This window comes from Thunnus maccoyii, chromosome 11 (genome assembly GCF_910596095.1).
Source record: "Thunnus maccoyii chromosome 11, fThuMac1.1, whole genome shotgun sequence".
NCBI lineage: Eukaryota > Metazoa > Chordata > Actinopteri > Scombriformes > Scombridae > Thunnus > Thunnus maccoyii.
In genome coordinates this window covers 24,838,792-24,856,335 of record NC_056543.1, presented here as the reverse complement: position 1 = coordinate 24,856,335, position 17,544 = coordinate 24,838,792, and the positions used below count along the sequence as shown (strand labels likewise).

Here is a 17,544-nt window from a genome sequence, read left to right as displayed (position 1 = left end):
TTATTGCTAATAACCACACGCACTACTGCCCGTTCCAACAGGGCCATCAGGCCAATGTGCAGATTAACTGGTGTTCATCGCTGAATGGTCGACTCCTCAACTGAGGCTTAAAGGAGTCACCGAGCAGGCATGTCAAAGTTCAACAGTTTTAAAATCTGTAGACACATATCTTAAGAATTACTTATATAAATTGATGTCTTATATACAGATGTGGCTTTCAGCTGTGTCTCATGGATACCAAATGCTAATGGACCCATGGACCATGATCTTTGGTATGTTAAATGGTCTGAATTGTCATGGTTTGTATTAAAATACTTAAAAAATCTCTCCTGTCTAATAATGCATCACTATTGTACATACAGGTACATACACAGTGGGAAGATGCAAGGCTTTACCCTCTTGAGGACTGTTGATTTCAGAGTCTGAACAGCACTGCAATCCAGAGAATGATAACTGGTTGTAACTGGACATATTGGGGGGGGGGGGGGGGTTAATATTGCCCCTTGAGACTCAACTCTGGCTCACGTGTCTTTGTTGTGCAATGAGTGGGCAGAAAGAAACTGGCTCTCGATAACTCAATTTCCACTGTTCAGTGGGCTTTGGGCATGGAACCCAGTCAGATACATTCACTTCATCACAGCGCTGTGAATTTACAGTCAGCTGTAATGTTTATTTTATTTTATTTTATGTAGATTCTGTTAAGCCTGTGTTATAAGGTGACAGAAAGTAACAGGTCTATATCATCATCTGCATTGAACTCCTACATAGTGGGGGTTTGGAGCAATGTATTTTATTTACCAAGTTCATTATTTATTATTCATCAGATATAAATTCGTTATTGAGAACTGTTAAAGGGGACCTATCATGCTTTATGTGATTTTCTGTTATTTTTATACTGTTATGATGACGACTATGTTAAACTCAGTCAAAGGTCCAAAACATGAGGTGAACATATGTAAAAATGCTCCCTGAGCTCTGAATGCTCAGTTTGCAATGTTATCTCTACTTCGTCCTCATGATGACATCACATTATTACACGCATGACCACAAATGGCCATCCATTTCGTAGCCTTTGCTCAAACATATACGGATGTATTTGAAAAGTTTGCATTTCGAGTAAAAAAATTAGAAAAATAAGTGAAATCTACTACAGTGGAAACTGCTTATAATGATCACAGTTACAGTGATTGACCGCTTATATGGATCAAAAAGCTCGGGACAGAATCATTCCTATACAAATGCTGTTTAAATAATTCACCTATAGTAATCAAGTAGTCTGCTTACAGTGTTCATTTTGGGTCTTTTCATACATGACAACATATGGAAAAAAATGTAAAACTGTGGTAATTCTTTTTTTTTTTTTTTTTTTCACTTTACTCCCATGATACACGTATGATATGTATATGTGCAGCTGTAACCGCAGTAACCCGTCTGCTTCGCGCTGGTTACCTGAGGCTGGTGCTGCATGCACACTGGAATCATGACAGGAAAATAAAAGTCATTTTGTCGCAATGAAAAACATAGTCTCCTTGAAGTTTATGACAAACTGCCATAAACGAGCCAATGAGATGCAGCAGCGAAACAAGTGTTTGAAACAGCATTCATGTAATATTTATTTATTTAAATATTTATTGGGACCATGTACAGTGTTAAACATAAATGTTACCATTTGATGTACTGTACCAGAGTTAGCTTATAGCTAATTTTCATCTGCAGTCCCTTTGGCAGGTCACAATTAAAACATATAACGGAACAATAACAAACATTACAAAGCAAAAAACACACAGGACACATAATGCAAAATACAAAGCTACACACAATAGCACATCACATACAGCCACAATGTCAACTAGAAATCAATAATGTAAGCTTGTCAAATTAAAAGCAAGATTATTTGTGCATAAATATACAAATGTCAGTTAGATGGTAATCTGCATGAGAAATAAAGAAAAACTGACACAGACATGATGATTATATGTGGTTTCCACTGTACTACTTAGCTGGAGCTAACCAATCAGAACAGAGCAGGCTCATCGGGGAGGGGGTCTTAAAGAGACAGGAGCTAAAACAGCCTGTTTCAAACAGGGGAGGAGCTGACAAGCATAAAGTGTTTTTTGAACTGTTGAACCCCAAAATATAATTCTAGACCTGGAAATGTACATGATGCATTCCCTTTAACAGATTAAATGATTGTTGAAACTGGAACCTAACGAAACCAACTATCTAATACTGATTTGTTTTCACAGGATTTGTCCTCACAGCTGTACTATAGAGCTCAACGTGCCCAAACATCATCCTGCTTAAATGTTTGGTGAAAACATTTGAAGCCGTCTGCAGATAGGTACAGTACGCCTTGGAAGACATGGTTGAAAGTGAGCATTTTTCAACAACATGAAACAAATGCTTCAAGACATGCCTAAAAAGCATTCGGGCATAAATGTAGAAAGCAATTTTATACAATTTTGTGATATTTTGTGTAAAGTATTCAATAGAAGGTCAAATATAATTACTCTTACATTAGTAAAAGATTAATTCATATTTGCTGACAGTGCAATAACAGCTCAAACAATGCTTCAATCCAAGTCTTTCCTCTGCTTAATGGAAGCTTAATGGCTTATATCAATAAAATACTTTAAATTAATTGTGCAGTTGTCATGTGTCATTCTTCCTGTCTGTTGCCTCAACACACATTGAACGCTCAACTAAGAGTTTTCCTCAAATTTGAAACATATAACACAATCAAGGAACAGCATGTCTGTTTTTAATCAGCAACAACAAATGTGTTGAAATAGTGTGAGTGCTACAAGACAACATTACCGTTTCTTCTTAATTGTACCAATATTTATTTATTTTTAAATCTAGTTATTTGCAACAGAACTCTGAGTGTTTGATTTTACCTCTGAAGATGGTACTCATGAAGAAGCACAATCCAGGCACAACGGAAGCTTACATAGTTTGAAATCTTTACAACAATAGATGTACACAATAAATAACAGTGAATATATATTTCTTGTATTTGTATGCCTTTACACAGAATTCAACTGTAAAAGTATGATTGTCTTTAATTGAACCAGTGATGTTTTGACTGCAAAAGATAAAAGAATAATTGAAAGCAGATGTGAAATTTTAATTTTTTATTGAATGATTTTTATTGCATTTTTGTAATCATGAACCAGTTAAGCTTTGGGGGTAATTTAGAGTGTCCAATTAATGAAAAATGGTAGGAAACCAGAGTCCCCAGAGTAAACCCACACCACCACAGCAGACAGCGCACAAACTAGAAGAGACTCAGGCTCGGGGCTCGAACCCTCATCTCCTAGCTATAAGGTGTCACTGAAGTGGCCCTCAGTCCTGCCCTACATCAAGGTAACCCTAAGCCTAACCTTAACCCCCTCAGTGAGGTAACTAACCTGCTCCACTGGTCTCTGCCCCTCGATGTTTTAGGACAGAGACCAGTGGTGCAGGAGGAAAGAGGAGGCAGGTAGATGTGAGTCAGTAATAATGTAGGACGGTGGCCAGTGGAGGAGGAGGTGGGTAGATGTGAATCCGTAATAATGAGGAGATAGGTAGATGTGAATCCGTAATAATGAGGAGATAGGTAGATGTGAATCCGTAATAATGAGGAGATAGGTAGATGTGAGGCGGGACTTCTTGCGTTCATCTTGAAGGAAAAAAGAGAAACCTCCATTATTCTTTTTTCCTTCAAGATGAAGGCTACAGTTGTCGGTCGTCACCATCCCATCTCTGATGTGACTGTAGATAAGATCGCTGAGTTCTTTTGTGAAAACCAGATGTTTCCCACTGGAAATTATCTCTAACTGCTGAAACACAGAAACCTCTAGGTTATAGGTAGATGTGAGTCCGTAATAATGTAGGACAGAAGCCAGTGGAGGAGGAGGTGGGTAGATGGGAATCAGTAATAATGTAGGACGGAGGCCAGTGGAGGAGGAGGTTGGTAGATGTGAGTCTGTGATAATGTAGGATGGAGGCCAGTGGAAGAGGAGGTGGGTAGATGTGAGTCTGTGATAATGTAGGATGGAGGCCAGTGGAGGAGGAGGTGGGTAGATGTGAGTCTGTGATAATGTAGGATGGTGGCCAGTGGAGGAGGAGGTGGGTAGATGTGAGTCTGTGATAATGTAGGATGGAGGCCAGTGGAGGAGGAGGTGGGTAGATGTGAGTCTGTGATAATGTAGGATGGAGGCCAGTGGAGGAGGAGGTGGGTAGATGTGAGTCTGTGATAATGTAGGACGGTGGCCAGTGGAGGAGGAGGTTGGTAGATGTGAGTCCGTGATAATGTAGGATGGAGGCCAGTGGAGGAGGAGGTGGGTAGATGTGAGTCCGTGATAATGTAGGATGGAGGCCAGAGGAGGAGGAGGTGGGTAGATGTGAGTCTGTGATAATGTAGGATGGAGGCCAGTGGAGGAGGAGGTGGGTAGATGTGAGTCCGTGATAATGTAGGATGGAGGCCAGTGGAGGAGGAGGTGGGTAGATGTGAGTCCGCGATAATGTAGGATGGTGGCCAGTGGAGGAGGAGGTTGGTAGATGTGAGTCCGTGATAATGTAGGATGGAGGCCAGTGGAGGAGGAGGTGGGTAGATGTGAGTCCGTGACAATGTAGGATGGAGGCCAGTGGAGGAGGAGGTGGGTAGATGTGAGTCCGTGATAATGAGGAGATAGGTAGATGTGAGGTGGGACTTAACTTCTTGCGTTCATCTTGAAGGAAAAAAGAGAAACCTCCATTATTCTTTTTTCCTTCAAGATGAAGGCAGTTGTTATTATACAAAAATTCTCAGAAAAGGCTCGGCCAAAACCCTGCGTACACAGGAGAAGAAACGGTGGATGGTGCTGGGCTTTTTCAGCGTCAGGTGAGATTTAAAAGACACGGCTATGTATTTTTCTATTAGCGGATCCCCTGATTTCATAAATATCACCACCATGTCTGCACTCTTCCAGACCTTGCACAAATCCTTGAAAATGGCCTTGTCGATGTTTTTTATAGTTTTTTCCGTTACCTTAAAATCTAGAGTCTCAACTTCCGCCCACGTCTTCTTGATGATGTGGCGAGTCAGGGCCTCTGCGTTCATAATAGTGTTCTTTGTTTTGGTGAGGACACGATACACCAGCTTCTCAACGAGCACGCTAACAGCTATGTACCTTTTCTTGAGCGCTGCATCCTCTTCAGATTCAGTGTCTCGCTCCTCGGACCTTGTTGCATCCTCCTTGGATCTTGTTGCATCCTCCTCGGACCTTGTTGCATCCTCCTCGGACCTTGTTGCATCCTCCTCGGACCTTGTTGCATCCTCCTCTGCTGTGACTTCTGTTGGGGGCATTCGTGAGAATATCTTGGTGTTCTTAAGAGCAAGTACAACCCTATTGCAGTAGCTGCCAACCTTCATTTTAAGCCACCAATTCATCAGGCTGAGAAAACACTTCACTCTATTGCCTACATCGTTGTACAGGGCGTCATAGTGCTCTTTAAGAGTCTTTCTTATGGACTTCTTCCTCACTGACTCAGGGACAATCTCGGTCGTCACCATCCCATCTTTGATGTGATTGTAGACAAGATCGCTGAGTTCTTTTGTGAAAACCAGATGTTTCCCACTGGAGATTATCTCTAACTGCCGAAACACAGAAACCTCATTTCCACCCTCTGTAATGTCGTACTCATCCAGAAGCAGAGACTCAACACTAGACCTGAGGGACTGCGCTGAGTGTCTGCCTTTACCTTTGAAGATTTTATGGTATTTGGACTTCAGCTGTGCCACCATACGATGAATCAATGATTTGGCAAACAGCTTAGCAAAAAGTGTCTTGATCTTGCTCTTCAGATTATTTTCTTCTCTCGGACTCTCAGTTTCAGAATGTTGTAGACTCTTTGCCTCTTCCGTAAGAATCTGAGATATGTCGTCCCCTATAACCTCAATCTCTAAAGAGAAATCAGATTGCAGGAGTTCATATTCAGACTCCTCCACTGTATGTAGTACGGGTTCTGTTAACTCGTAAAGCTCTTGTCTGATTATCTCTTGGACAGCTTTACTGGTTTGAGCCAGAAAGCTGTCTTCCGATGCCATCTTCTCCGGTGTGTCCTGCCTTTCACTTTTCACTGGTGACTCTAGGCGGTCACCAGTGTCGGGCCTCTCTACTTTATCCTCCTCCATTTCTTTATCTGAAGTCTCCAGATCTTCCATTTCTGCATCCTCATGCTCTGGAGACTCCATTGGTGGTACCATATCCTCTTTGTCTGTGTTTTCTACATCGGTGGCCCTATATGACCTTGACTGACGTGGCTGAGGTGGGCACAGACTTTTCACTTTGGTCATGAAGTCACGAAGCACAGCGCTTGCATGACCAACCATTGTGTTTAGTCTGCGGGATGGTGTGACACGAAAGCCACCGACTTTGTCATGAGGAACCACAAAATCTCTACTTTCAGAGTCAGTAGAAGCAGAGAGGGCCGAGTTGACGCTCTCAGCAACCTCTTTTGCTATTAGTTTTGTTAAGCTCTCTGAACTGACTGACTGCATTTCCTCCGTAAACTCCAGAGCCTGAACGAAACTCTTATGGAGAGTTTCGTTCAGGCTATTGAGAAGCTCCTCCTTACAGACGTCCGCATCTTTGCTCCGTAGATTCGCCAATATTGTATTTGTAATGAATATGATGAATTCTGTGATCATTTCTGCCAACAGGTACATTGTGGCATCATCAGGAGTTCCTTCCTTCAACAGTATCCATTGCTCCTCTGTGATCTTCTCCAAAAAGGAATGGATCACTGAGCGCACATCATCAACTGTAACGACTGCCATTTTCTTCTCTTGTTTTCGATGCTCTGTTACTGTAATCCGACTGTAAGCGCGATTAGCTTCGATGCTCTGTTACTGTAATCAAACTGTAAGCTTGATTACCTTCGATGCTTATTAACTGTAGCTATCAGGATTGATTATCTTCGATGTTTATCGTATTGGTCTTGAATATTCTGGTGCCCTATATACATAAATGTTTCCACTTTCATAGCTTTTATCTGTGACTAGATCAAAGAATCAAAGCACAAATCAAAGGGTGACGATACAGATAAAAGTGTGACTACAGAGATCAAAGTGTGACTACAGAGATCAAAGTGAGACTACAGAGATCAAAGAGAGACTACACGTTGATCACTGCTCATGACCACGTCACATATCTATGACTACACGTCACAAATCAAAGTGTAACTAGGCTACACGTTGATCACTCGTCATGATTACGTCACAGAATAAAGTAACTGACTATTTACTAAACCCGCGACTCTGTCATAGCAACCGTTGCTAGGCACCGGCGGCACCGTTTGACAGATTTCTCGTTTTCAGACAAGTCGGCGCTAAAGTCATACAGCTGCTCAAAAAACAACTAGTAAACCGAGGCTGATAATATGATGTGAACAGTGGCTGTTAAATGGTCAAGAAATGAATTTTATCTTTTTATTAAAATGACAATGATAGCTAGTTTGAAAAACGGGGAAGCCCTGGCTTCAGGAGAAAACGCCTTCACACATTAGGACGTCCTTGCTTTTTGTCACAGGGGTATTATAGCCCCTTAAAACTGGACCCACTCCAGAACCATCCGTGATTCAATGAATAAACTCGTTTTCTGGTAAGTAATGGAGTCTCACAGAGCTACAGACTTGATGTCTTATTCACAGAATGAGAGACAAAACGAGACAAAATCACATGTTCATATTGGTTACATATACATGTGACATGACAGATTATGAGGCAGACTATTTCATTTGTAAATTCTTAAGGTACCCCAAAAGCACAATGTAATATAGAGTTTTTAGTCAATGTGCAGCAGGTTAAATGAACATGCATGAATGTCACATTTGTCAAACAAATATGGAGAAAAAAAACGTTTCCAATAATAAATGAATACTTACTTGGATTTTCCAGTAATTGCCTCTGAAAATGAAAACTTATAAACTCAAAACAACTAACTAAACTCAGGTAGCTGTCTCATAACATTGTCTCTATTTTCCCTATAATTAGTATCAAATTACAGGACTTTTCATGGAAACTTTCAAGGAAATTATTAGCACATTACAGGACATAAAATAAAGTGTTACCAGATTTTACTAGTGCAGCTGTAAGATTTACACTAATGAGAGAGTAAAATAGTGAGCTTACTACAGTGGCTCAACACTGTCATTTCAACTTTGGCCCAGATAAATTAAAGATGTTGTGAATATACTACATTTCTGCAGTGGTCCACAATTAAAACAGCTGCATGAGAGGGATGAGTTGCAGCATCCAGCCTCCCCAGTTTTCTTATTTGCAGCCTAATCCCACATTAAAGGGCCATCAGGCCAATGTGCAGATTAACTGGTGTTCATCGCTGAATGGTCGACTCCTCAACTGAGGCTTAAAGGAGTCACCGAGCAGGCATGTCAAAGTTCAACAGCATTTTTTTTTTATTTAGAAAAATAAATCATGTGACAGACTTTTATGTCTAATAACTGGCTGTCAGACCAGTGGTTGGTGTTAGAACAGGAATATTATTTGACTTTTTCAGCTACACAAAGCACATCAGTGTGTACTGTATTTGATGTTTGCAGTACACAAGACATATTGCAAATAAATAACAGTTCATTTGTGTGCAGCATATCGTCCTGAAAGCTTTTCTTATCCCAAAGAGAACTGAAATGCTTTCACACTATTACCTCCCCCATCCACATCCTGACATATGGCAATCACACCCACCACACCCCCTGTATAGAGAGAGATCATGTCCATAAAGGGGAAAAAAAGTCCATCCATAGGAGGCAAAAGCAATGACAAAGTCCCTCCATTACGTTGTAGCATACACAAGCAGCGACGACACTGAGCCGTATGCGATAAGAAGATTAATGCATTTATGGAAAAGCTGCAGAATCTACATTTAGAGTTGAATGAATAAAAATGAGCAGAAAGGACATCTGTTTCAGAAATAACTACAGGAGGTCTTATCTCCCTTAACTTTACACATACATGTGAATGAAAATACAAAAAAAAACACTTGTAACAGACTATGTAATGCTATGAATATTACATAATATTAATTAAAATGGAGTATTATGCAACAAAAGGTCGAAGTTAACATATACATTTTCATCACATCTCCACATTAATCCACAGTTTGAAATAAACACCCGCTTCTATTAACTGTGAAAATGAATCCTGCAACCATACAGCTTGACATAGCTGTTCATTAACCAAGAAACAGACATGTATCAGATGACTAGTTCTGATTTCTCTTTTATAATAGTTAATCTATAAATATGATAGATTATTATATATAAATAGCTCATAGGAAAATAACTGCTGCCATGTAATTGTCAATCTTCAATCAAGAAATCCCCAAATCCTATGTTTAGCCGGGCAGACACACACCAGTAAACTACACATGCAAGCATGAGTAATCCTCAGCTCTTAAATAAATAAAATCATCTTTTATCTCATCGGCAATCACAAAAGCTACTCCTAGTTGTGCCTGTGGGTCAGGAAGCAAACATTTCCACAGTTCTCATGTGCAAGAAAGACAGACATTAATGTCAGACTGGCCAATCAAACCAAAGATGAGCCACACTACAAGGAAGCAGAGAAGTGATTGGCTCGCCTCGGCTCGTTGCCCTTTGACCCCTGCAGAGAGCTCCCCGTCCTCGGATTCCAATAGAGTTCCGTTGCGGAGGCTCTCGGTACCGTTCCCCATCTCCTCTCTGAGCTCCTGTTGGAGCAGCTTTGAAATGAGACTGTTGAAACGGTTCTCCGTGGTGGAGACGATCTCTGAGGAGGCCGTGGTCAGGTTCAGCTCTGCGGGATCCACACATGTGCCATTCAGCTTGGCAAAGACCACCTCGCTGAGATCCAGCCCGGTCACGGAGGACGGAGAAGCACAGGGGATGTCCCGTACCAGCTTGTAGTTTTCCATCCACTCCTTCAGCCACTCGAGGGAGCAGTCGCACTCCCATGGGTTTCTGAAGAGGTAGAGGCGGCCCAGGAAATAGATGGGCTGGAAAACAGGAAAGGGAAGGGTGGTGAGGTTGTTGCTGTTCAGGTGGAGCGTGATCAGGCTGGTCAGGTTCTCAAAAGTTCCTTCCTCGATGTTTAGCAGCTGGTTCCTGTCCAGGTACAGCACCTCCAGCTCCACCAGGTCACTGAACCAGGTCTTGGACACGTTGGTCAACTGGTTCCCCCCAAGGTTGAGCATCTTGAGGCGGCCTAGGCCCTTGAAGGCAAGCCGGGGCAGGTCAGACAGCAGATTGTCATTGAGGTAGAAGTTCTCCAGTCGCACAAGGTCCTGAAAGGCCTGGTCATGGATCACATTGATGCGGTTCTCTTGGAGGTTCAGGTACCTGATATAAGGAAAAGGACTTTAGAGTGATTTCGTCACAATAGGACCTTCTTAGAGTGACTAAACACAGTGCTCTCTGGTGTCAGCATATCTTCAACCAAAGAGATGGAAAACCAGCAGAGTATGGTGGCCCTTAAGGCCAAAACCCATACAAAAGCAAAATCACAAACTTAATGAAAATGCTCTCCAAATCCAAAAATGCTGCATACCAAAGCACATACAAAAGGAAAAAGCAAAACCATAAAGAGAAATGAGCTCCGAATCAAAAAATATTTTCTAACATCAAAACTCAAAAGTAGAAATCTTTAACAAGAAAATAATTATGGGGGAAGGGAATAACTGAGCAGTGGTAAAAATACTGAAGCTCTCCAATCAATGTTTATTGGCAGGCTGCGGGAAAACACAAGACCAAGTGCTGAGAAGAAGATGTGAACAACATCCTACGAGGCTGGTATCTTAAAAGGTAAGACTTGTGTTATTCTAGAGGTTTTCTTATGGTCAACAAATCATATGACAAAATGAAAACCGAAAGTGTTACTCTGTCTCTCAATACTTTCCAACCACAAGTCCATTTGTCCCTAAAGGAGTAAATCTTTAAAAATGGATCACAAATTTGTAGATTATTTTTTTTAATGGCCTAGTAATTCCATTAAAAAAATCTAAAACAGCTGGGTAACTAGTTTTTAGTAAATACTATTCAAGCAGGAGTAAATAGTGCATTTTTGAGTACCATTTTCAGCTGTGGATTGATACAAATTTGGTGCCCCAGGATAGTGTGCCTAGGATTGACCATGTTAATGGAAATAAATGGACATTGTGTGGCTCATATGTATTTTTAATAGCTTTTGGATAACAATGAAGGTCTATGAGACAGAGGAATGAGGTAGCTCAGGCTTTGGATACATAGACAATATTTTAAATTTATTGTCTGTTTTGGTCTTTTCATGGGATTAGTTGACATAAATGTAGAATAATAATAAGAATGTAGAATATAAAGATCCATAGGCTGTAACTATACAGGAATAATCATCTAACAACCTGCGTGTTTATTATCTATCCCTGATTATTGGCAGCCATACTATGTTATCATGGTCCTGGATGACCATCTCCCAGAATCCAGGTCCTTAAAAGGATTCATCATCAATTTAGCATTGCACTTCTATAACAAATAAAACAACTGTATCAATATCAATTCAGCAGAACCAAAATGCAAAGTCTTTTTTATTCCTTTATTTTTATTACGTTACTTGAGGCAATTTATCAGACTTTGTGCAGCTCCTTCTGGAGCAACAAAAGGGTTTACAAAATGTTTTTTATATATGCAGGAGTACTCCCCAAGACCTCAGATGGAAAAAAAAAACAGAGTCAGGATGGTGTGATGTAACAAAAAAGCATGATTTATTCCTACCAAGAAAGGTCCCTTTCATTAAAGTCATTACAAAACATATAAAATCAAAGATGGTGCAGGAGTTCTTCCTCAACCCTGCCGACAGTGCTACTCAGCAGTACTGTGCTCAGTGTAGCCACTGGTGGGTGAAAAATATTTAAAGTACACTGTTTTATTCAGTAGTACTACTTTAAATTATCTTCCCTGCCACAAGTAGCAGCACCGAGGACACTGCTTCCTGCACCATCTTTGATTTTACTGTACATGGTTTTAATTGGTTAATAATGGAAGAAGTTATTCCTGTTTCTTTATGCTTACCTGGTGTCATTTTTCCCCATCTACAGTCACTAAGAAGATTTTCTGCCATGCCATGAGTAGATTACATTGCCAGACTGTTGGTAAATTAATTCCTGCCAGTAGCTATGAGAGGTGATACATGAGGTAGATCAGCCAGTGACTTACTTGAGGCTGCCGAGGCCCAGCAGGGAGTTGTAAGCCACCGCCTCTATCTTGTTCCTCTCCAGGTAGATGTGAGTCAGATTCTCCATGCCTCTGATGGCTCCAGGGATCCTGCGGAAGTTGTTTTGGAAGCAGAGTAACTCTTTCAGCACTATTTGCTCAATGAAGATGCGGTCTGGGATGTTGAAGAGGTTACAGTCTGACAAGTCCAGGCGCACCAGCTTCTTCAGCCCGGTGAAGGTTCGTGTATGAAGGTAGCTGATGTAGTCATTGTGCGCCATTTTCAGCTCCACCAGGTTGGCGAGGCCCTGCAGAACAGAGGTTAAGTCAAAACTATGTTCTGGAGAACTGTTTTACTTGACTACTCATCAGTAATATGTCATCATTTCCTCAGTAGAAAAGGTTTATGTTTGCAGTATAAATTACTTGTTTGTGGGATAAAACAGGTTGTGGGAAATTTTGTGGAATTGACTTAGACTATGGGCAAAGGAACAAGTGAGTTTTTTTATGCAGCTCCAATTCCTTAAAGGGGCAGTTCATTCCCAAGAACATAATCCCACTTATCTACTTATTTATACTTATCTAATTAAGCAGATGTTGGTTTAATCTGATAATGGTGAAAATGGTTAAAAATTGGTTCCAACTAAAACTGTCCACAGCAAGATCTGTGTCCTGTTATGTATTGTTTCTGGAAAGGCAAATAGCTTTTGAATATAACACTTATAGGTTATATGTTTTGGGCGCTACCATCATAGTTCCATATCCCTCCATTATTTTGGGGTGGTGACAAATATTTTAGCATCAAATATCACAAAATACCAGCAAATAAAACCGAAACTATCTGCAACTGCAAGGATGAGGTATCATATAAAAATACATGAATGGAAAAGGACAAAATAATTTCTGTACTGAACCTGGTATCTGAATCTGTGCCTCATTTGAGGGAAATGTGCAATCACAATTCAGCATAAAAACCCAGCAAGGTGAGGCAGACCTTGAAGGCTCCAGGGGTAATGAAGGAGATGTTGTTGTGGTCCAGGGAGAGAGTCTTGAGGGAGGGCAGGGTACCGAAGGCCCTTTCTGGCAGGAACTTGAGTCTGTTCTTGTCCAGGTTGATGGCGGAGGCCTCGCAGGGAAACTCTTTGGGCAGCTCAGCCATGGCGGACCGGTCGCACAGGACGCTGCAGCTCCTCTCCTGAGTGCAGGAGCAAGACGCCGGACAGGCCCGAACACACGCCCACCGTGCCAGAACCGCCTGAGGCAGCACGAACAGCACAGAGACTGAAAGGACGACAGAGAGAGGGCACGAATGTCAAAGCCTCGAAGTGAAAACAACACTGTAGTCAGAAGTACTTTACTGCAAAGAGCCACTAGAGAGGCCTCTACTCCAAAATCAGCGTTCAGGCTCAAGTGTTTCAGTACTGTTGACTGCCAGTGGTGCCAGAAGTACTCAGATCCTTTACTGAAGTAAAAGTACCAATACAACAGTGTAAAAATATTCCATTACAAGTAAAAGTCCTGCATTAAAAATCCACCTTAATACTTGAGGAAAAGTACATAAGTATTATGAGCTTGATGTAGTTAAAGTATTGCAGTAAAAGTAGTGGTATGGATATGACATCATTAGATAATTAATACTGAAGCATCAGTGTGTGAGCAGCATGGTACTGCTGTAGCTGCTGGAGGTGGAGCTAGTTTCAACTACTTTATATACAGTTACTAGTTTAGTCCACTGGTTCCCAACCTAGGGGTCGGGCCCCTCCAAAGGGTCACCAGATAAATCTGAGGGGTCGTCAGATGATTAATGGGAGAGGAAAAAATAAAAAACAAAGTTCTGATACACAAATCTGTTTTCAGTTTTTGGAGTTTTTCTCTGATCTTTGATTTTTGGTGAAATATTGGATCATTTGAACATTTAACAATACTTTCACAATATTTCCCTCTGTGTCTGTAATGATCAGCATTTTTCACTATTTCCTGTCATTTTATACACTGAACAATTAGTTGATTATTAAATAAAATAATTGTCAGACCTATTAATAATGAAATTGATTCATTTTTATTGTGGTTGTTAATTGATGGTTGCAGCCTTACAGTACTCCTATGATATGATGAATAATACAACCTTGCCCTCAGTTTTGTGTGCAGTTTCATAAAACAAAATTTTACAACAAATGAGCTCAATATAAACTAAAACAATTAACATCTTGAAGCTACATTTTAACACAGAGTTGATGGTGCACTGGTGCCAATTTCTAACAAATTTGCGATTAATAAAATGATGTAGACTCAAATGATACAAGGTAAACCTGATACTTTTGGGCAGTTGCTGGGTTTTACCGTTTGGTGATCCAGCCTTGGTTTGAGGAATAGTTTAACATTTTGGGAAATGCACTTATTCACTTTCTTGCTGAGCGTTGGATGAAAAGATTGATACCACTATCTGTCCATTCCAAAGCTATAGCCAGGAGATGGTTAGCTTAGCTTAACACAAAGACTGGAAACAGCTAGCCTAGCTCTGTCTGAAGGTAACCACCTACCAGCACCTGAGAAGCACACTAACTAACACATCATATCTGGTTTATTTAATTCGTACCAAAACTAAATTTGCTCCAAAGAAAACAAGTATTTGTACAACTCCAGTCCACCAAAATCTCTAAAACATTTGACATTAGTAAACAAACTAAGAAAAAAAACATGCAGATCAGCTCCTCTATTAACCCCCTCCCAAGATTAAATGCTTGCATCGATGTTTGCAGTAACACAAGGACACTGGCGGAGTAATGATTTGATGTTTGAGTCACGTTGACTGGCAGGTTGAGGGCTAAACTGTCTCTTTGCCAGCTGCTGGTGAAATGATGATGTGATTAAGACAGAACGGCTTACATCAGAGATTAGCCCCACAACAATAGGTATTGTCTGTGCCTGGGATTTCACCCTCCATTCAGTTCACATTAGCTTGAGTTTGGGCCTGCCTCTTAGCTTAATCAATTATTCTCTATAGATGAAGGTCTTCATCATTCTTCTCTCACTCAACAAAATATTTATGTCCTGGAAGAAACAAGTCTGATCTATGATGTTGATAACAGGATTTACAACTTTCAACAAGCCATTACAGGGCGTGAGACCATTTTTACAGCTGACGTGGGGGAAAAAAGCAGTTGAAGAGTGAAGGGATTGAAACTGACCAGTGAAAGTGATGACAGTCATTACTGTAGTCTCTCATCTGGGACATGCCAGGATTAACGGAGGTCTGAAACAGCACAAAAAGAGCAGAGTAGCACTTATGACGGAAAACTATGAATTACATAAATATATGACAAAGCCTGTGGTTGGAGGTCTGATATAGTTTTAAGGACAATGATTTTAACTTTAAATGGGAAAACAAGGTGAGTTACAATCTGAAATCTTTGTGGTTGCTATTCTACATCATAATTGTTAATTTGGGGCAAACAGACAACCGAGACATTCAAGAAATACGACACGCAGAAATTAAAGTGACATACCTGTAGATCTTTCCAGACAGTAGCATCCATGTGTGTGTGTAAAAGTCACAATCCAAATACTCATGCATTTGTCCATCCTGCCTGTCCCATATCAGTCTGCACAGTGCACCTTCAACAGCATAACTGAGCCAGATTACTGGACGCCTCTGCCTGACAGTTCTCCAGTCAAAGAGTATGAGGTTGTGTTTCTACACCTCATCCTCCCCCCTTCACTGTGTGTCTGCATGTCCCATCATAAGCACACACACACACACACACACACACCAAAAAGCCATCTCTTAATGGCAGTCAAATCCCCTGGATGGAGTGATGGAGAGAGGGCTAGATGGATGGAGATGGAGATGGGCGGTTGGCGGGATTACAGAAGTAAAGCAAAGCTTTCAGATCAAACAGCCGAGGCAGAGGGGTAACTTAGAAACACACAGCACTTAGATTACACCCAACCACCTACACATACACACACACACACACAGAGCATGAAGTTGGACATGAAACTTGTCAGAAATGCAGATGTTGAAATGGATTAGGGGATGAGCAGGCCATCAGTAGTGTGATCTGATGAGAGCTGATCAATAAAATTTATTAAATGAGATTAGTGTGCTGTTGAAGCTGTATGGATGACCATCTTTTCTCCCCTGAGAGCTGTATGTGTTCACCAGACTTGAATGTCCTTATTTTCAAAATGACACAGAAATTACACAACAGGGTTTTAATGGGTGTCACTGCCTCTGTGGTTATGAAACCTACTCAGCACATTAGGTGACCATGTGGCCTTTCTTTCAAGAGTAACACGAAAAACCTCCCAAAATTGGGGTAAACATGGTTTTCATGCAGGGTATGTAATGTCTTTTCACTGCCTAAAAAGCTCCCACAGATGGCCAAAGTAGAAACCATCTGTAGAGACAGGAAATACAGGTCAGACGGTTGAATTTTAACCTCATATCCCACGTCAGTTTAAAATTCAGCACACAGGGTTACCATGTTCTCGGCATGTCTGGTTACCATGAGAGGAAATAATGTCAGGCCTCTGGATTTGGGTCGTCTGGGAGATTCAGCCTGACCATCTGACTGCCTGCTGCACTGAGAAAGGCTTTCCACAAGATTTTGGAATCTGGCTGCAGGGATTTTCTCCCGTTCAGCCTCAAGAGCGCAGGCCTTTATCACAGCAGACAGTTTGACTTGTCATAGCAGGAAAAGCACAGGTGTTACTAATAACGTTAATGATGACTTTATTCTATTCAAGTCTCCCAGTCAACTGTGACAGTGTGAGTGGTCCAGCACCAAGACCCTGAAACTGAAGCAGCTAAATGGAATTCAGCCGTCATTAATTTTATTAATTACACCTGCTTCTTTTCCAACTGACATGTCAAAATGCTTTCAGTGCAAAAGGCCTTTTAGTGAGAGTCAGTCACTAATAATGTTGGGCAGTAAGACCATGCTCACAGTTAGTGTTAATTCATCCCTAAAGTGTTGGGATAGGTTGAGGTCGGGGCTCTGTGAAGGTCAGTCAGTTTCTTCCACATGAAACTGGGAAAACAGTTTCTTTTTAAGGATCTTGCTTTGTTCATGGGGTCATTGTCATCTTTATATAGTCAGTGGTTGAAACAGATAAGGACAGAGGCCAGATGGTGGGGACTGGGACTGAGATCATGTATTTACTAGGATGTTTAGTGGGCCGCTAATTTATTATTTATTTTCTTTAACATTTCAGATTTCATGAGTTCAGTGTGCTTTAGTGCTCAGAGTTCCATGTTTTCATATTCCCCTTTTCTTTTTTTGTGATGAGGTTTCTATACATTTTTAGCAGGTTTGCTCTTGATTTGTTTCCTTAAAA

At 41.0% G+C, this 17,544-nt stretch overlaps 1 protein-coding gene and 2 long non-coding RNA genes across 3 annotated transcripts; 1 reads left to right on the top strand and 2 right to left on the bottom strand.

The window, feature by feature from the left end:
* Positions 1-7,850: 7,850 nt before the first annotated feature.
* On the bottom strand, positions 7,851-16,145 carry nyx (nyctalopin). The gene is made up of 5 exons (XM_042425639.1): positions 15,711-16,145; positions 15,393-15,457; positions 13,199-13,485; positions 12,208-12,512; positions 7,851-10,359 (listed from the first exon to the last, which is right to left on the bottom strand). Exons 2-5 carry the CDS (start codon positions 15,412-15,414, stop codon positions 9,531-9,533), a joined length of 1,443 nt encoding a protein of 480 aa, XP_042281573.1. The 5' UTR covers positions 15,415-15,457; positions 15,711-16,145; the 3' UTR covers positions 7,851-9,530.
* LOC121906665 lies at positions 10,264-12,356 on the top strand. Its single transcript, XR_006098704.1, has 3 exons — positions 10,264-10,355; positions 10,748-10,821; positions 12,270-12,356. It is a non-coding gene; the product is annotated as an uncharacterized LOC121906665 (long non-coding RNA).
* A 124-nt stretch (positions 16,146-16,269) lies between the features above and the next one.
* Positions 16,270-16,980, bottom strand: LOC121906664. The gene is made up of 2 exons (XR_006098703.1): positions 16,689-16,980; positions 16,270-16,604 (listed from the first exon to the last, which is right to left on the bottom strand). It is a non-coding gene; the product is annotated as an uncharacterized LOC121906664 (long non-coding RNA).
* Positions 16,981-17,544: the final 564 nt, after the last annotated feature.

What these genes read in the sequence shown, in the direction of transcription:
- nyx (XM_042425639.1), bottom strand. Translation starts at nt 15,414, where the DNA reads ATGACTGTCATCACTTTCACTG. An exon ending in GACTGTCATCACTTTCACTG is followed by an intron (nt 13,486 to 15,392) that starts GTCAGTTTCAAT and finishes TCGTCCTTTCAG; the next exon opens with TCTCTGTGCTGTTCGTGCTG. An exon ending in CTGGGCCTCGGCAGCCTCAA is followed by an intron (nt 10,360 to 12,207) that starts GTAAGTCACTGG and finishes TCCTTATATCAG; the next exon opens with GTACCTGAACCTCCAAGAGA.